This window comes from Suncus etruscus, chromosome 3, assembly GCF_024139225.1.
Source record: "Suncus etruscus isolate mSunEtr1 chromosome 3, mSunEtr1.pri.cur, whole genome shotgun sequence".
NCBI lineage: Eukaryota > Metazoa > Chordata > Mammalia > Eulipotyphla > Soricidae > Suncus > Suncus etruscus.
In genome coordinates, this window is record NC_064850.1 from 142,329,533 (window position 1) to 142,350,021 (window position 20,489).

The 20,489-nt window shown below is 45.6% G+C and overlaps 1 protein-coding gene and 1 non-coding gene across 2 annotated transcripts in view; one reads left to right on the forward strand and one right to left on the reverse strand.

Moving 5' to 3' along the window:
- The window catches only part of CABLES1 (Cdk5 and Abl enzyme substrate 1), a 121,622-nt gene that overhangs the window by 52,262 nt on the left and 48,871 nt on the right, over positions 1 to 20,489 (reverse strand). The window contains exons 2-3 of the mRNA XM_049770054.1: positions 13,576 to 13,647; positions 7,521 to 7,613 (exon numbers count right to left, since the gene is read on the reverse strand). Of these exons, the coding sequence (XP_049626011.1) occupies positions 7,521 to 7,613; positions 13,576 to 13,647 (165 nt within the window). The remainder of the gene's footprint in view (positions 1 to 7,520; positions 7,614 to 13,575; positions 13,648 to 20,489) is intronic.
- Positions 9,659 to 9,807, forward strand: LOC126005442 (U12 minor spliceosomal RNA). Its single transcript, XR_007494522.1, has one exon. It is a non-coding gene; the product is annotated as a U12 minor spliceosomal RNA (small nuclear RNA).

Consider the following 20,489-nt stretch of genomic DNA (forward strand, 5'->3'; position numbering starts at 1 on the left):
CTATTCCTGGCTCTGTGCTCATGGATTACTCCTGGTGATGCACGAGGGGTGATATGGGATGCCAAAGATTTATTCTAGGTCAGCTGCCTGCAAGGCAAATACCCTACCCATTGTATTATCTTTCCAGCCTCTCTTTTTGACTTTTGAAAAGGAAACATTTGCCTGGCATTTGACTTAAAACTTTTACATTTTTCAGGCATTTTAAAGTTCATCTGTATATCTAAATTCTTGCCATTCTCTGTTCTGTCCTGAAGCCAGGAAATGAAATAGGCATGAGCACCCAGGCCTAGTATGTGACTGACTTGTGTTTGATTCATGGAAACACAGAACTTCCTGAGCATCACAATGTACAGTCCTGGAGTCCCCCAAAGCACTTCTGGGAGGCCCTGTTGGTCCCTGAGTCTATAGAACCTGAGCAGCACCACATCCTCGACCCTTAGCATTCAACTGTGAGCCTGAATGGCTGAATATTACCTGGCATGGCCTCTAAGCCTATTGAGCATCTCTTAGAAGACCCAACCTTGCCGAAATGAATACAAACAAAAGGGCTTATCCTTTCATTTATTCCACAATCACTTCAAGTGCCTCCTACATATTGCTTTGTTTACAGCCAACATTTTGAAGTTTGACCTTTCCTGTGTTAGTTTCAGGATTAAACCTAGCTCTGTGCTTTGTGGCATTCTGGGCTGCACTCAATGATATTTGAAGGACCATGTGATATGGAGTCGGCCACATGTAGGGTATGTGCTCTAACCCCTGTACTGTCCCAACTAATGATTTTTAAAGACCATTTGACAGTGTCCTCTTCAAACCCACATCTGTGTACAGGTTCTTACCCCTGACCACCCCTTTAATTCTGGAGATGAGCTCTGGAGTCTACCCTGCCTTTTCTGCAGTGGGTTCCAGGAGATAGGAGTGTCCTAGTTTTCTATGGCAGTGTGACAAATTACCACAGAATGCCTTAATAAAAAACTCCCACAAACTTAGGGTTTTCCATTCACAGCCAGAAATCTGAAATACCCAGTTTTCAGGTGAGAATGAAATCAAAGTGCTAGAATGAATCTATCAAAGAATCTTTCTTTTTCCCCTTCTAGCTGCCAGGGCTGCCCTAGTTCTTGGCTCAGGGCCCTTTCCTCTCTTTCTCAAATCTAATCTCTTAAAAAACTGAGCCTCTGGTCTTCCTCAGCCACTTCTTGAGGACCCTTTCCAGCCCTGCCCAGGTGGGATAAACCTATTGAAGGACTGATCCACAACATTAACGCCATCTATAATATGACTCCCTTTTGCTCTCTGACTCATGACTTCCCAGGTCTGGGAAACAGAGAGTAGACATCTGGGGGTGGGGCAGGAAGGGAGGGCAATAAGCTTCTTAACCCAACTGGAGCGATACATGACTGATATCAATGTTTTGCATCTACAAATTCTTCCCAATCTTCAATTTACAGTTCTAAAGATTGAAACTCATTTAAAAGGCTTCGCCACTCATGAACTCAACAAATACCTACTGAGTTGAGCTATGCTGAGAATAGCAAAAAATCACACTTGTGAATACAAATGTATGCTGTATATATACATGTATCTACTAACCTATCAACTTCAATTACCTGCACTTGGGATAATCAAAACTAATAATAAACCATGCAGAGTCTGGCCCCTATAAAGTCACCTTATATGTGACCCATTATTACCTTAGGATACTTCTAGTTTTTAACTTCTTGTGGCAACAGCTGAGAGTCACAAGATTCCAGTTCTTTGTCTGATCTTTCTTGGATCTGTCTTCCTTAATCCCTGTAAACATTGCTCTGTGTCCAACCATCAGATTTAACATAGTTCCCCCAGAGGCTCCCTGTCTTTGAGGTAAGACAGTAGATCCACGGCATTCCCTTACCACTTGCCTCCCTGACCTGAGGAAGACCAGTCACTCTGCAGTGGTGGGAAGAACTTAACCTGTGTCCAGTTCTCAGAGAAGGTTCAAAGCTTCCACTTCCAGGTCTTGGTCCAACCTCTATCCTCCATGCTCACTCCTCCAGGTTCAATCTTTCATCCTCCTGACTCCCTCCTTCATCCTCCATCCTGTTGATTCTACCCTCCATCCTCCTGGCTTCATCCTCCATCATCTGTCCTCCTGGCTCTATCCATTCTTTAATCCTCTACCCTGGTTCCATTCTCCTTCGTTATAGCTCTATCCACACTTATTGCATTTAGGTGTGTAGCAAGATCTCTGAATGCTTTCATCATTGTCATCATCTATACTTTCTTCACTTGCCATAAGCCTTCTAGAGGTCTCCCAGCTAGCCTCATAAACTCACTGACTGTAGATGATGATGAGAGGGTTTTCTTACAGCAACCACCAACTCCCACTGCAACTCTCTCATATCTCATATGCCAAACTAATGTCACAGGTTGAAGCAGGATACATAGAACCTGTTGAGGTCCAACTATTTTCTGTGGTTCGAGGGACTAAAGCCAGGGCCTTACACAGGCGAGGCATGCACTCTACCACTGAACTATAATTCTAACCCCAACCTCTATTTCTGAGAAGTGACCCTGTTATTACAAATAATGACATCAACTTAGGTTTTTTGGTTTGGTTGATTACACAGGATTGTCTTTTTTAATTTTAGTTTTTGGACCATACCCAGTGATACTTAGGATTTACTATTAACTCTACACTCAGGAATTACTACTGGTGGGCTCAGGGACCACATGGAATACAAAGAACCGAACCCAGGTCAGCTGTGTGCAAGGCAAGAACCCTACTCTCTGGACTATAGCTGCATCCCTGAGTATTGTCTTTGCATTTGATTCTATTTTACCTCTCTCTATTTTTATTTTTATTTTTTTTTTGGTTTTTGGATCACACCCGGCACCACTTGGGGGTTACTCCTGGCTCTATGCTCAGAAATCACTCCTGGAAGGCTCAGGGGACCATCTAGGATGCCAGGATTCGAACAACTGAGCTTCTGCATGCAAGGCAAATGCCTTACCTCCATGCTATCTCTCTGGCCTCTTACCTCTCTATTTTAACTTGTGTTTAATATCTGAGTCTTCAGCTCATCACTAAGGCTCATGGAATCTAAGACTAGTTTCAATTCCCCAAATATCAAGGTAAAGGGGTGGAGTGAGAAAGGTTCTTCTGTTCCAGAAAAGCAAGTGGCTTGACCAGGCCTTGAGTCCTGGTGCTTGAGAAATCATTGGAGGGGCTGGAGCAGTGGTGCAAGCAGTAGGGAATTTGTCTTGCACACGCTAACCTAGGACAGACTGAGGTTCGAACCCCTCATGTCCCATATGGTCCCACTAGCCAGGGGCAATATTGGAGTGCATAGCCAGGAGTAACTCCCGAGTGTCACCAGGTGTGGCCCCAAAATCCCCCCGAAAAAAGAAATAACTAGAGACTAGGGAGTGGGGCCAGTTGGGACTGGGATGGGACCCAGTATTGCAGCTGAGAGGTTCCGGACCTGCTTGTTCACATCCCTGAAGGCTCCTCTGCAGATGGACAGACCCCAGGCCATCCCTGGCTCCATCTGCCAAGCTCTTGCTTGGACCTTCTCTGTAAAGCTCCATTCCTGCACTGCACTCAGGGTAGTCAGCCCTGGGCAGCGCATCCTCGCTCCAGAATTCCCCCCTTGTTGGGTGATTTATGTGTGTCTCAATGGCTCTAGGGTGGAGAAATCAGAGCCCCCAGTCATCTCACAAATCCTGCCCTCCTGAATACATGATGGGCATCTCCAGTACCTCTTGGTACTGTGCTCCCACATTCCTAATGACTCTACATGGGACACTGTTACTCCCCTCTGCCTAGAAGGGGGTGCAGTGAGCGGGACAAAGCTCCAACTCATCTGCTCCTTCAGGACTCTTAATCACAATTTCCTTCTCTCACTTAAAAAAGGAGATTTCGGGCCCGGAGAGATAGCACAGTGGCGTTTGCCTTGTAAGCAGCCGATCCAGGACCAAAGGTGGTTGGTTCGAATCCCGGTATCCCATATGGTCCCCCGTGCCTGCCAGGAGCTATTTCTGAGCAGACAGCCAGGAGTAACCCCTGAGCACTGCCGGGTGTGGCCCAAAAACAAAACAAAAACAAAACAAAAAAAAAAAAAGGAGATTTCTTTTTCCTGACAGGCCATTGGATTCTTTCAGATAGGATGGCCTATCTGAAAGTTGCAGAGAAGACCAACAAGCTCGGAAGAGTTCACAGAAAGCTCAAACAGAACCAGTAAATCCTTTGACAATGACTTGGGTAACATCATGGGGAGATATAACAATTATTTCAAATTGACCTTTTTTTAATCTAAGTTTTGATAATTTCATTTGCTTTTGTGTTGTAACAAACAATATAAAGTTGAAAGAAGGAAGGAAGGCCCGGAGAGATAGCACAGTGGCGTTTGCCTTGCAAGCAGCCGATCCAGGACCAAAGGTGGTTGGTTCGAATCCCGGTGTCCCATATGGTCCCCCGTGCCTGCCAGGAGCTATTTCTGAGCAGATAGCCAGGAATAACCCCTGAGCACCGCCGGGTGTGACCCAAAAACCAAAAACCAAAAAAAAAAAAAAAGAAGGAAGGAAGGAAGGAAGGAAGGAAGGAAGGAAGGAAGGAAGGAAGGAAGGAAGGAAGGAAGGAAGGAAGGAAGGAAGGAAGGAAGGAAGGAAGGAAGGAAGGAAGGAAGGAAGGAAGGAAGGAAGAAAGAAAGAAAGAAAGAAAGAAAGAAAGAAAGAAAGAAAGAAAGAAAGAAAGAAAGAAAGAAAGAAAGAAAGAAAGAAAGAAAGAAAGAAAGAAAGAAAGAGAAAAACATCCCATTCTGGCTAATAAGCCAGTGGGGTAGGGACATGGTTGAGCCCTTCCATCTGGCTCCAGTGCTAAAGAAGCATGTCTCACTTGGGTAGACAAAAGAGGCCTGCAACCTGGGGTTCCTGCCACAAGCTTCCAGCTTTCTTTCCAGTCCTAAATTCCATGTTCCTGATCTTCAGATAAGCTGAGGGCCTCAAGGCCTTGGAAAATTCCCCACACATACTGCCAGCAACTGCAAGCTCTTTAGACTGCTTCTGTGGCTTCTGGGTGGAGGGTGTGACTGCAATGCCCTTGGGGCCACTGTCTTTATTAGCTATAAACTCTCTCTGCAAACCATAGGACTATCTAATGCTATTACCTTGTCAGCTTCCAGAAAGAAGTGAATCCCAGAACTGGGTCCACTGCCTTGGCCTTAGCCTTCTTTTTTATTTATTCTTGTTTGTTTTTTAGGCCATACCTGGTGACACCCAGGGGTTACTTCTGGCTCTATGCTCAAAAATCACTCCTGGTAGACTTAGGGGACATATGGGATGCTGGAGATAGAACCCAGGTTGGCTGCATGCAAGGCAAATGCCTTACCTGCTGTGCTATTGCTCTAGCTCCGACATTCTTTTTTATTTGAGAACTAAAATTTCTGTTTATTAACAAACAACACAGATGCAAATGAATGAGTGATGCTAAGTGTCAAATTAATGAATGGTACCAATAGTGGCAGCACTTAGGTGCGGATTCAGGAGGAAAGGAAAGAAGGTGTGATGGAGAATGAGATGCCAGGGCAGGTGAGGGAGAGGTCCCATGTGATTCATCTAACAGACCACAGAACACTATGCTGCACGTGCCAAGGAAAGGAGTCCATGGTAACAAATAACTTGAAGAGAGAGCTCAGTTTTTCTGTTCTAAGACCAAGTCGCTCTCAGAAAGCTATTAAAAACAGCATTTTCCACTCAGGTTGTGCTGAACATGGGTCGCTCCATGAATCTAACTGAAGACTTTTGGATAGTTTTTGTTTGTTGCAGATCCTTGGGAGCATCTGTGGGGTTTATAGGGTGTTCTGGAAACCAGACAGTCATTTCCTACAACTCTTTGTGGCAGTACCAAACTGTGGGAAAGGGTATCCTGTTATTCACAGACACCTCTAACCAAGGCACAGATCAGTGTGTGGGGTGGGGGGACAGGAGCCACCCCAAAAAGTATAGAACCATCAGAGACCATAGGGGTCTCAGAATTCTGTTCCTAATACCCAAAAAGTTGCCTGCAGTTAATGTACTGAGGCACAAGCATGCTGGCAGCAAGAATTTGGTTTGTCACCAAACACTTGAACATCACAGCCACATAAAGTGCAGCCACAGTCGTTTTCATCAGTCAGTGTTTTCTGAAAGAGCAGTTTAAGATCTGAAGGGGCCCACACTCTAGCTGTGAGTAGAGCTCAGGAACTGCAATCAGGACTGGGGAAGAATGTGCTGGCAATGCTATTTTCTGCCTCCTGGAGGGGCTTGCTCAAGCCAAAGCCTAAACCAAGACAGGCAAAGACCTGGCATGAGCCGGGCTTGGTGAGAACAACAACAACAAAGAGCCAGCAAAGCCAAACACACACACACACACACACACACACACACACACACACACACACACACACACACACACCACACACACACATGGGGAAAAAAATCCCACAGAGCTCAACTTTTTCTTCTTCTTTTTTTTTGGGGGGGGGGGCCACACCCGTTTGATGCTCAGAGGTTACTCCTGGCTAAGCGCTCAGAAATTGCCCCTGGCTTGGGGGACCATATGGGATGCCAGGGGATCGAACCACGGTCCTTCCTTGGCTAGCGCTTGCCAGGCAGACACCTTACCTCTAGCGCCACCTCACCGGCCCCAGAGCTCAACTTTTATTTTCTTCAAAGTTTTCTATAAAAATATATGTGAGGGCCAGAGAGGTAGTATAGTGGTTAAAGCACTTGCCTTACACATAGCCAATCCTTGGTTCCAATCTCTGGCACCCCATCTGGCCCCCTGAACAAAGTCAGGAGTAAACTCTGATTACAGCTGGGTATGGCCCCAAAACAAACCAAAAAAATTTGAGTTATATTAAAAATTCAGCTTGATGGGGCCAGTGCGGTAGCACTAGACATAAGGTGTCTGCCTCTCCAGCGCTAGCCTAGGATGAACTGCGATTCAATCCCCCTGCGTCCCATATGGTCCCCCCACGCCAGGAGCGACTTCTGAGCACATAGCCAGGAGTAACCCCTGAGCGTTATCAGGTGTGGCCCAAAAACAAAAACAAAAACAAAACAAAACAAAAATTCAGCTTGAGTATGTTAGGGGGAAATAAGGTAGAAATGGCACAAAAGGCTGGATGGAGCTCAAGTCCAGCACAACCAGATCCTTAGGTCTGAATCCAAGCACTGTTGTAGGATATTCCAAGCATAGCACACTGTTCCTTCCATCTCCACTCCCACTGACAACAAACAAAAAGTTGAAAAAAAAAAAAAGAAATTCAGCTAGTTAGTCTAAGAACATCTCACCAAACTTCTTTGGTTATCAGAGAGCATTCTTTTCTTGACTCTTCTGGGAATTGGAGAACACTGAATATGAGAAGTGTGGGATGGTGACTTGGATCATTTCCAACTTGGCTAAGATCTGGTCACTGCCTCCCCTCTAGGGATCATGTCCCTTCTAAGCCACCCCTTGCCATACTTCCTTTCCTACAACATGGAAGTTTTGGGGACTGTGGTACCTGCCATTCCTGGTATCATGTTGTCGCATGTTCTTGATAAAATGAATCTTCTTAAAATTCTTTGGTCTGGGCGAACCTGAGAGAGTTCGGCATCTGAAAAAGTGTTGCCAAAAAAGAGTCAGATACACACATTAAACAGCTGAGACATTTCCACACAAAGACAGGAAGGAAAGACTGACAAATGGTTTGAGTCACTCCAAGGATAATGAGTGCAGTGCAATTGGAAGCAAGGAAGCTTGGGGAAAAAGCAAAGCCCCATTGATAGACAGCTTCCCTGATAACAATTTATATAGATTTCTGAAAACACTGTCCCTGTTATAATAACATGACCTAGACAGAGTCTGGCGACATTTTCATTGTGATCTTACAAAGAAGAATGCTCCTGTATCAACAAAAGTAATGGAAACAGAAAATTGCAAATTTAAAGGATGGGATGGGGAGTGGGTGGGAAGAATGGGTAGCAAGGAAACAACTCGGGAAAATTCGGTTTAAAAACAAACTCAAGGGGCCGGAGAGATAGCATGGAGGTAGGGTGTTTGCCTTGCATGCAGAAGGTCGGTGGTTCGAATCCCAGCATCCCATATGGTCCCCTGAGCCTGCCAGGGGCGATTTCTGAGCCTAGAGCCAGGAGTAACCCCTGAGCACTGTCGGGTGTGACCCAAGAAAACAAGACAAAACAAAAACCCCAAATCAATTTTTTCCATAGAAAGAAAAATGGCCTGATTTTTTTGACCAGATCCACCTGGACCTCTGCCTCAACTTTCAACTTGTCTGGGCCTGGAAGTTGTAGCTTTACTTTGAATAAGAATCAGAGACCTGATCTAAGACTGTTTATATTTAACAATTAAAAAAATAAATAATAGTTGAACAAAATGACTTGGAGTTAAACAATCCCTCCACCCCCTTAAAGCCCCAGATAATATGAACATTTGCTTGGAGGAAAAGACTAACAAAACAAAACAAAAGCTGAAGAGATTGTGTGTGTGTGTGTGTGTGTGTGTGTGTGTGTGTGTGTGTGTTCCTTCGTTAGTTCAAACTCTCCTTGACATTTTCTTTTTCTTTTTGGTATTTTGGGCCACACCCACTTGATGCTCAGGGGTTACTCCTGGTTATGCGCTCAGAAATTGCCCCTGGCTTAGGGGGACCATATGGGATGCTGGGGGATCCAACTGTGGTCCTTCTTTGGCTAGCGCTTGCAAGGCAGACACCTTACCTCTATCGCCACCTCACTGGCCCCATCTCCTTGACATTTTCAATGATGGTATCCACTACATTGCTTCCTGAAGAGGGGTGTGTGTGTGTGTGTGTGTGTGTGTGTGTGTGTGTGTGTGTGTGTGTGTGTGTGAGAGAGAGAGAGAGAGAGAGAGAGAGAGAGAGAGAGAGAGAGAGAGAGAGAGAGAGAGAGATTGTGTGTGTGTCTGTGTGTGCATTCAAACTCTTCCTGACATTTTCAATGATGGCATCCACTACATTGCTTCCCCACTCCAAGGTCCTAAATCCATAATCTGCTTGAGGTTTAACGGAACAAAAGCTCTCTGGATGCAAACCTAAGACCTGAAACTGGCCTCCAGTCTACAGGCTGCCCAAACCCCCTACCTCCCACTTTAATCAACAGAGAAGGTTCTAGAAACATGGCATCACTAAAAAGATGAGCATGCTGAGAAGCATAAAGGTATGTTTCCACTGGTCTCTCACAGGTCAAATGTTCACGAGTGTTCTCACACTTTCATCCCCTAAACAGAGCTTCCAAAGCCAGCCAAACTGAAGGCTGTGGGTACAGAATCAGCCCATGTGCATGGGGCATTGTGTCTCACTATCTACCTTGGTAAATAAACTCTGGTGCCATCCCTCTTGGGCACAAAGGTTGGAAGTGCCTTCAGATCCCACTGCAGAGAAGGAATAAGCCGAAGCTGCTCACTGCCTTTGGCTGCCTGGCTTAAGCACAAATTCCCTTGTCACCTTCTTGAATTGTACAAAGGGCCATAGGCACTGTCTACACCAGCAGAAGAGGCAGAGGCAGGTATTGCTTTAAGAGCTGATAAAGTCTGCTTATATATGGATGGACATGGAGATTATTATGCTGAGTGAAATGAGTCAACTCATTTGTGGGGTAATATAAGCATAAAAGACAATATGGTATGCCTTAAACTTATGAGTAAGGAAAATAACGACCCGGGGTGACGCCCGGGTCCTCACTGCGATGTGAGACGAACTTTTGCGCGGGTAAAGGTCGCCCGCCGGGTGACCCGCCTACTTTGCGGGATGCCTGCGGGGTGCGATCTGCCCGAGAAAAAAGAAAAAAGACAATATGGTAATAATATACAGAGACAACAGAAATGAGGGTCAGGAGGACCAATGCATGGTAGGAAGCTTGCCATAAAGAGCAGTGAGTGTAGTTAGAATAGGGAAGGGTCTACTATAACAATGATAGTTGGAACTGATCGCTCTGAATAAGAACTGGGTGCTGAAAGGGTATAAGGTGACAAGCATGGCACCCCTTCATCAACAATAGTGCAAACCACAATGTGTGTGAGAGAGAGAAAGAACGAGAGAGAGAGAGAGTGAGAGAGAGAGAGAGAGAGAGAGAGAGAGAGAAGGACAGAAGAGAGAGAGAAGGACAGAGAGAGAAAGAAAGAGTAGCAAGATGCCTGTCCCAGAAACAGGTAAGATGGAGGTTGGGAGGAAAATGGGGGACCCGGATAGCAGGAAAGTTCCATGCATCCTATGATGAAACCCAACTATAAACAATTCTGTAACCATGATGCTTAAATAAAGCAATTAAAAAATAAATAACTGCAGCATCCAGCACCACTCAGAAAGGCTGTAACCACTGCTGCATTAGCGGCAGGAATTAGCAGAAAAATTGACTTTTTTTCTGGACACCTTCTAGAAATGTCTTAATTCATTTCTTAGGATACTAAGAATACCCAGATAAATGGAAAGTTCCTCAGCTCTCTCATTGTTAATGCTCCATCCCTGGGAGTACTGGGTAAACACGAGAAACTAATCATGAAGAGCACAAGAAAAGCAGGAGTTTATAAAAAAAAAAAAAAAGAATTTATCAAGTCCTATATTTCAACATCAGCACCCAATTCTAACTGTGCAGCCACTAATCGAGTCTTTTTTTCAGTAAGCTGTTTGTTATATTGCATCTTTTAAACCATTCAACAAAACCTCCAGGGAAGCTCAGAAGAGCTTTAAGAGTACTGTGGCGTTAGCAACAATCGCCAAGGAAACTGGAAGAGTACACTCAGGTTGTGGCAGGTTAGACAAACAGCGACTTCATTTCCAGCAACAACGTGTAAATATGCACTTAGAAACATGCATTTTTAAGTGATGCGGAATTAAATTAGAATAGAATTAAATTAAAAACTAATTGAATGAAAGATTAGCTCTTTCTTGTTAGTGCTGATTATAGGATACACATAATTATGCAAAAGGTTTTTAATAGATGCCTTGGAGCCATTTGTTCAATGCTGAGTGCTAGAAGCAAGCTGGGCTACTAGCCTTCCCGCCCCCGCCCTCCCCTCAAACATCGTGCTGCTACTGGCACACTCATTTTAGAGAATCTAGGAGCTAGAGGAGCTTCAGAAATCAGCCTATCACTCCTCCTGCTTCACAGATGAGGAAACTGAGGCCCCAGAGAAGTTATGTGAATTTCCAAGATTAGGCACCCAATTCGAAGACCTTGGGCCTTGAAAGCCAATATCCCACCCACAAAGCCACTCTCCAGTCATTTCCCAGAAACAAGTTTCCACAGAGCTATCAAAACATTATTTTAATGAAAACATAGGGGCTAGAGAAACAGTAGAGTGTGCTGAGCTTAGCCTGCATGTGGCTGACCCTGGTTTGATCCTGGCATTGCATAATCTTCCCTTGAACAGGGTTAAGAGTAAGCACTGAGCATAAAAACCAAAAACAACAACAACAACAAAGCACATTTGAGAGAATAAAAATGCCTAAACCACCCACGCTCCCTTGGTTTCATGACCTATTTATAGGATCTTGTTGAAATCCTGCAGTTGAAATCCTGCAGATTCCTGTATAAGAGCCGTGGTGGATCAGCAGTCAGAACCCTATTCGCCTGCTCTATGCTGTGCTCTCTCAGCACTAAGGGGTGCAGGACAGCAGTCCCACTGGACTAAAGAGGAGGCCCCAGGGATGAGGGGATGAGGCACCAGGAAGCTCCTGCCCGCCACACTCCAGGGAGGGATCCTCATTTACACCCGTAGCTTTTCTTCACCTGCTCTCTTCCTTCAATTGCCCTGTGGCTCATGGGTTGAGATTTTTTCAGTGGGTACTGCAGGGCTATGGGCACTATTGAGTGACATCCATAGCACAGGGGACCTTAGAGGCTGAGTGCCAAGCCACCTTCAGTGCCCGCTTCTCTTCCTCTTTCCTTAATTACTTAGGACCTAAGCCAGCTTCCAAATTGACTACTCTGTCTCTGGGGATCTGACCTAGAGTCTAACAGGCAAAGTCTGTGCTCTTCCACCAGTGACTTCCCCAGTATCCAAATGTAAAAGATTTTTGCTTCATAGGGGGATTTCTCACGGAAAGTATAGGGTTGAGGGGCCACTTAAGTGTTTGGCCAGATAGTGCTGAGTGGGCAGATCAGGGCTACATCAGGCAGTGCTGAAAGGGACATGCAAGGCTGGGGTTAAACTTGGGGCCTCATGTATATCAGGCCTTCTGAGCCGCCCTCTGAGTTCTCTCCACAGGCCCTTGACTTCGAATGCAGTTTTGTGTACGGCTCTTTCAAGGAAACAGTCTTCTCCCAACATTGTCTGGAGAGCGATGATGAACTGTGTTTATGCAGCTCACATGCCCTCATCCTATGACAATTGTCACAAATGTCATTTAATCCCAGAAGGGAATTTTACATTCTGTAAGTTTTCAAAGACTTTAAAAAGTGAAAAAAAGGGCAGTCTGGTACTCTGGAGAGAGATCAGTAATGAAACACAGAGACTTGGCACTTCCGAACAGTACCCAGCCTGGCTAGGCAGTCTCCTTGGTACCAACTGTCTATGGGTGAAAGCTTCAACTGAGCATGGAGCTGGAGGCAGGGGCTCCCACATCACAGCCCCTAGGCTCAGAGAGAAGAGCTGAGCCCCTGCAAACTGAGTAGCACACAATGCACAAGGGCACAATGTGGTCTTTAAGAAGGCTGGTTTAAGTAGATGGAATCCTCCTCCAGGCCCAGCCTGATGCATTGGGCAGGCCACAGCGCATGGCCTCAGATCCTGAAGGAAGGAGCACCCCCATTCAGGTCCTCCCACACACAGGACCTTAGCTCAGCTGCCATAAGAACTAAAGAAGACTGGCGGACCTACTGCAGATGGCGCCGGTAGAGTGTGCAAGACTGGAGAAGGAGGAGAGAGCTGTAAGTGTGATAGTTTTGCCACCACTTCTCTGATTTCCAGGGGGTATAGGAGCACCCACAGCCATGCACAGACATCACGGACAGCTGGGTGTGCCTTCTCTCATAGCCAGGACAGCAGTTGCTGAGTGACTGGCCTAGGGAAAAGTGGGGGTGATAATGAGCTTTTCTTTCACCAGGCATTGGCTTTCAAGAAAAGCCGCAAACCTCCAGGGGCACTGTCCACTTTCTCACACCAACAATCTTGGGCTCAGTACTGGTATTAAGAACTTTCTAGAACTTTGAGGAGTGTGCTTTCTAACTATGAGTCTGAGAGTGGATGGTTGTTAAAAAACATTTCATTTTTACTCCAAAGGACTTTAAAGGACATTTTACTCCAAAGGTGGGGGAAGTGGGTCAAGGGTGATGGCTCAGAGGACAGTAGTTCATGTCTTACATGTGCAGGGCCCAGAGTGTGAACCCTGATGTCACATGGTCCCATGAACCACCAAATGTAGCTCTGACAGCCCCAATTCTTTCAGGTATAGTCCTGAACCATCCAGCATCACCACAAGTGACCAGGGGTTCCCTTGAGAACTATTAAACATACTCCTGCTAACTACTATTTAAAAAAAACTTTGGCTGCACTCTTACACTTTAGGCCTTCTACATGTCCTAAGTCAACAATGAACTCACCTCCGTAGAGGGGCATTTTCCTCAATATCCTCCAGGGTCTCCAAGGACGATCTTTGGGAAATCAGACGACGTCTGCAAAGAGAAGGGTAAAGATGAGCTAGAATTCCCCTAAATAAAATGGATCAGGGGCACAGAGATAGGTCAATGGGCAGAGCTCAAATTTTGGGTAATCCTAGTTAAATTCCTGGGCACTGTATGGTCCCCTGAGCACTGCCAGAAACAATCCTCAAACACAGCCCAAGAAGTCACCACTAACCACCACTGGCTGTGACTCCCAAACAAAACAGACCAACCAAATGGATCAGGTATATATGCAAATATAAAATTATCCTAAAACATGCAGCCCATTTTGAGGTTCGAGGGATAGCTCAGCATATTGGAGTATGTGATTTGCATGCAGGAAATGCAAGCACCCTGCCTGCTGTACTATTGCTCCAGACCTCCCTTTATTTTTACACCAGGGGATTTCAAACTTTTTCGGGGGGGTCACACCGAGCAGCGCTCGCTCAGGGGTTACTCCTGGCTCTACGCTCAGAAATTGCTCCTGGCAGCCTCGGGGGACCATATGGGATGCCGGGACTTGAACCACCATCCTTCTGCATGCAAGGCAAACACCCTATCTCCATGCTATCTCTCCGGCCCAAGGGATTTCAAACTTTTTACAATGGCAGACCAGTGGCTGAAAACCACAGTTCTGCATAGTGATAGGGCTGTTTTGTGTCAACCAGGCAAGTGACTGGGAAGTGACTCCTTTTAGTGTGGCAAGTGCCTCCCAAGACAAGAAAACAAAGAGCCGATTGTGATCTCTAACAGCATCATGTTTTTCCCTACAGCATTAAATAATATTGCCAAGTATTAGAATATCAGAGGTCTGAACCAGGCTGATACATATTAAATTTGAAAACCATATTACATAAAATCTCAAAGTCATTAAGACACTACAACAACAAAAAAAGTTCTGTTCTCTGAATGGCAGCAATTCTAAAAATTAACTAGAAACGAGAGAAATGATTGCTTCGGGAGACCTCAGAGAATGTAGACGGAAGCATGACCATGAGCCTTGGCAGGCTGTGGGGGAATCACAAACCACCTGCACAACTTCCTCAGGGCAGCTCCTTCTGCAGAACTGAACTGAGAACAGACCCCAGAATTCTCTGAGGGCCTGGATCAAGGCCAGGCAAGCCATTCAAACAAGGCCCTCATTTCACACTCAGTGATTTGGCAGAGCGGGGTGGAGAGATGAAATCTTGAGAAAAACGAGACAAAAATGAAAAGTATATGTCTCTTTTGCACTGCATTTGGTAAACTGTAGATTAAGAACATGCAATTATAATCAGGGGAACAGCAACTGAAATGCACGTGGTTGATTGTGTGAACCTTTCTTGATCAAAACTCCAAAACTATGTTGGACATTTCTCTCCCTTTCCTTGTTCATTTGTTCATATTTATTTATCTATTTATTTATTCCAACCTGGGTGGAGAAGTTCCCGTGCAGCATTCAGGAGGCCCAGGGTCCCCTCCTAACAATTCTCAGCCAACTGGGACAGTGGCTGAGCCAAGGGCCAAGCAATACTTGGGGGCTTCCAGGTCTATAATCTGGCAATTCTTGGGGGACTGTGGAGTTTGGGAAATAAACCTAGGTAAGCTGCCTTTGAGGCATACACCTGAACCTCTGTACCATCTCTCTATCCCCTCTTTTATTTTATTTTACAGTGATGCAGAGCAACTCAGGGCCTTCTGCATGCAAGAATACATTTACCACTGAGCTATATCTTTGGTTTGATTTCATTTTTTAATTTTAATTTTCTTTTTGGAGGGGGCACACCCTGTGGTGTTCAGGGCTTTCTGCTGGCCCTGTGCTCAGGAATTAATCCAGTATTGCTCAGAGGACCATTTAGAATGCTGGGGATGGAACTAGATCAGCTGCATGCAAGACAAGTGCTTTCCCTATTATACTAGCTTTCTAGTCTCAGAGGTTTTGTTTTGTTTTGTTTTTCCCCAAGTCTCCCAGCTGTGCTAGGGCCACCAGGACTATACCACTTCTCCCCACCAAAGTGCCTGGGAGCCATGTGGCACTGAGAACCTAACCTAGGCCCTGTCAAGCATGTGAACCAGCCCTTGGTGTCATATCTTCAGCACCAGAGAGGTGATTTTTGCAAAAATTCCAACAGCTCCATAAATTTTTGAAGCACCTTTTTCTTTCTCTTTCTCTTTATTTTTTTCTTATGGCAATACTGGATATAAAATCCAGGCTTTCCACACTCAAGGCCTGTGGTCTAATACTATGCCCATTCTCAGCCCTACAGTTTTACTAAATCTTTTGATATTCCAACATACCAATCACACATCTTTCTCTTTGATCCAATGTAAATTGGTCTCTCTTTCAGCCCTTCACTTCTCAGTGTGTGAGAACCCAAAGTTTTCTAACAGCTTCTGGAGCTGCTGGACTTTTTGCAAGAGCTGCCTGTACTGAGTGCATCTCCAGAATAGGGCCAGCCAGCTACTTGGGGAGCCTGCAGGAGGCAGAGGCTAGAGTGTGTGGCAAAGGGCCGAAGGCATAGGAGTCAGTTGTGCAGGGTTTGCATGTGCAAACAGGGTTTTCTTGTGCAGCCAGTAACTCCAGCTGGTGAGTATTAATCTGATTTTAAAGACTTTGCAGTCCTTAAAGCAGAGCCTCCATGTCTTCATCTGAGAAATGGGCAAATGACAACACTTACAAAGCATAGACCTGAATCTTTGGCACCAACATTTAAGCACCAGGAGCCAATGGTTGAGACGAACACTGCAATTTCCTGTACCCTAGAGTGCCCGTACCCCACTCCACAGACTAGGATCATTCAGACAAGCTCAAGGAGAGGCAGCATTCCTCAAACAACATGAGCCTGAGCCCACCTGAGTCCAGGGCTCTTTCAGCACTGGACCCCTGTTTGGAGAGTAACTCACTGCACATCACATTGGCTAATAAAGATTCATCAGGTCTCTATGCACATCTCTCCTTCTCATTCAGAAGTTAATGATGAAAATGCTATTTAGGGGCTGAGAGATAGCACAGCAGGTAGGGCGTTTGCCTTGCAGAGCTTTCAATCAGGTTTAAAATTTGTTAAATCAAAAGTGAAATATTAATGATCTAGAGAGATGGTACAGTGGCAAAGCACTTGTATTACATGTGGCTGACCTGAGTTTGATATCAGCACCATATATGGTCCCCTGAGCCTTGCCTAATAACAATATTGTGATCCTAATAACAAAGCCAGTAATAAACTCTGAGCATACCAGGCGTGCTCTCCCCTCAAAAGTGAAATAGTAATTAAGTATGCATATCTAAAATGTGATGAAGGAATATTTCTATCCACAGGCAGAAATCACAGAAAGGCTTCAGACCTGGAGATCTAGCCCATGCTTTCAATTACGTTTTCAAGGCACAACTAAATTGTCAATGTTTTGCACAATCTGCAACCAATGTATCTAAAGCCAACTCTGCAGAGGTCAGGGTTCCCCACTTTCAGCGATCCTGACAGGTCCACCAGACCCCTGAAAAAATACACCCCAGAGTCCCAGCAAAGGCCAAAGGCAGGAGTGTCATTTCAGTGTATTCTGGGCTCAGGCCATCCGCTCTACCACCTTCATCCCAAGCCAGGCATAAGACAGACCACAGGGAGACCCAGAGAACTGCCCCAAATACAGGAAGAGCTGGAGGGAATTCTCATGGCTCCAAAAAATTCCCATGGAACAACTGAAGAATTATCTAAAAATCCTTCCTGTGTATCCAGCGACTGGGTTTGCCTGATTCTCAGCATAAAAGCAGCTGGCCAGCACTCCAGTGGGAAGAGCTAAGTGAACCTCCTGTGAACACAGTAGGCCTCTGTCAAGACACCCTTGAGCCCCATGGCCCTAGTCTAATATTCAAACTAAGGTTCTCGCTTTAGAAAAATGGATTGAGTCACAACATCAGTCTGATTATTCTCATTGAAAAAGTTGCATCCGGGGCCGGATAGATAGCATGGAGGTAAGGCGTTTGCCTTGCATACACAAAGACAGTGGTTCCAATCCCAGCATCCCATATGGTCCCCGGCGCCTGCCAGGAGCGATTTCTGAGCGTAGAGCCAGGAGTAACCCCTGAGCACTGCCGGGTGTGACCCAAAAACAACAACAACAACAACAACAACAACAACAACAAAGTTGCATTCAGTTGTTGCCATGCTGGTAAAGAAAATTCTAATTTGGAAAAATAGCCAAATGATGTTGTGCCCTTCCACACATTTATAAAGATTTGTTTTTGAAAAGCACATTTCATACCCTTTATGATTTGAACAGATATACATATGCATATATTTAAAGGTGTGGATTCCTTAGCAGGGGTCTCAAACTGGCGCAAAAGGCCCTTAGTACAACATTTTGTGGCCCTGCCCTAGAGGAATCTTTTTTTTGTTTTGTTTTGTTTTGTTTTAGTTGTTTGGGTCACACACTCACCCCCCCCCAATGTTCAAGGCTTATTACTGACTTTGCACTCAAAGATCACCCGACTTTGCCTCCTGCAGCCCCCAGGTAAATTGAGTTTGAGATTCCTGCCTTAAAGGGATATAAATCCCAAAACCAAACACCTCCTATTCTTTTATTTATTGAATTTTGAAATGAGATTTGCTATTTTTCTTTTGTCTTGATTTGGGAGAAAGTATTTCTAGTCCTATCCAGCAGTGCTCAGGGCTTACTCCAGTCTGTATGCTCACTAATCACTCCTGGCAGACTGGGGGTGCGGGGGGGTGGGGGGTATATAAGGTACTGGGGACTAAATGGTTGTCAGTGATGTGCAAGGCAAGTGCACAATTCACTACACTATTTTCTTTTTTGTAAATTGGGGTTGGGAGCACAGAGTCATATCTAACAGTGCTCAGGGGAGCAGGGGATGCCAGGGTTCACATTGTGGGTTTTCCCATGCCAGTCTGTGCTCTGCCACCTGTGCCATCTGCCCAGCCTTTAAAAGCAGTTGTCAGCTTCCCTTCTTCATACATGGAACCAGTTGGAGTCTATTACTCCATGACATGGACAGGTAACGAGCAAAGGTTTCTGCAGGTTTTACAACAAAGAGAAACAGCCTTGCTACAAAAAGTGCGTGCACCTGAGCCATGTTGACAGGCAAGAAGAGCACAGCAGAGCTCAAAACAAAAACACCACACACTGCCTCTGTCCTTGCAGGATAAACCTCCTCTTCTGCTTTAAGGAGTTGGGGTTCCCTGCCTGGTGTCACAACCACATGCTGGACCATTACACTTGGGTCATGAACATTTTCAGGATAGCTGGGGCAGACACTTCACACCAACACCTTCTGTCGCCCTGACTCCCATAGGAACCTGAAATAGTATTCTGTGAACACTGCATTCTGACCTGACCTGGCACAGAGCCCTAATTCATGAGAGGAGCCCAGAAAGGATCAGCTCACCAGGGCCAAGTGAGTCGGCTCATCATTAGCGCTAATGGCCCTATGTACTGGCAGCAATGTGGCATGCCCTTGCATCAGAGAAAAGCCACGCAGGGAAGTGTAAGGATGGAGTGATGGGGGCCAGTCAAGGACAGACAGGGGCCAAAAAGTCTAAAGTCTAAAGTCAAAGGCTTGGAGGCCTTTGTGTGGTGGATTTTGGGGTGGAGTAACAGCAGAGGAGCACTGAGTTTGCTTTGCACACAGCCAACCCTGGCACTGCAAATGGTCCCCCAAACACTGCCAGAGTCACTCCTGAGAGCAGGACGAGAGTAGTCCCTGAGTACTTCGGAGTGTGGCTCAAAACTCCCTCTCCCCAGAAATGTGATGGATCTTATTTTCAGTTATTCACACTAACTGACCAGGAAAGTCCATAGCCAGCCAGAAAGATATCCAGACCTCTGCTGCCATTTGAGCTGTTGGAGATTCTAACAACCTCCTCAAGAGTGGGGCCAAGTTGAGCCCTGCACTCATGGTGCCTCTCTAAGCTGCTCCGTCTCTTCTTAGACTGGGGTGTGGGATCCTTGGACACAAAATAGACAGCAGGGAAAGGAGCATGTACCCCACATGTAAGGTCATATCCAAAGCCCTGCAGAGGTTAAAGGCAGTGAGAACCACTCCTAGTCTTCCAAGCACCAGCTCTGCTACATCAGCAAATAGGGAAGTGAAACAATGGCAGCCACCATCTGATAAGAAACAGTCTCCCTTCTATCCAAGTGAATCTCACCAGGCACTCTGCAGAAGCTGAGCGCTTGCTTTCCTAATGAACCCAGGCAAGAGGAAGGCGCAGAGATGCACACACAAAGAGATGGTGCTTAAGGTTCCTGTGGGCCTCCAGAAAGTGAAGAAGGGGACAGTCCCCAGCCCTGAATGGGAATAACTTGTTCCCTACATCCTCCTCAGAGAAGTGTCTGTTTACAAGAACTCCACTTTTTTTTTTTTTTTGGAGGGAAAGGGGCACAAAATCCAGTAATGTCCAAGAGTTACTCCAGGCTTTACACTCAGGGATCAATTTTGACGATCTCAGTTGACCATATGGGTTGCCATGGATTAAATCGGGCCAGCTGCAGGCAAGGCAAATGTCCTATTATTCATTATACTATTGCTCTGGCCCCATTTGCCCATTATTTTGGTGGAAACTAGAGGCGACTGTACAGCCCAGAATAAGGCAGAGGCAGAAGGACAAATACAGGATGATTTCACTGGTCTATAGAGAAACAAACCAAGGATATGGAAAATAGTGTTCGATAATAAACCTTGGATACCACCTGCAAGTGTGGGTTTGGGGGGTTGGGGTGAGGGGAATGAACAGGCTGCCTGGAAGTAACACAGAACATAGGATATGAAGCACATGGGTGGAGCTGAGGGAGGCAAGTAGGATGCACCAAAATCTTAAGTATCAACAAATAGTGGGAAGACGAGTAGGGAGGAGAGAATGAAT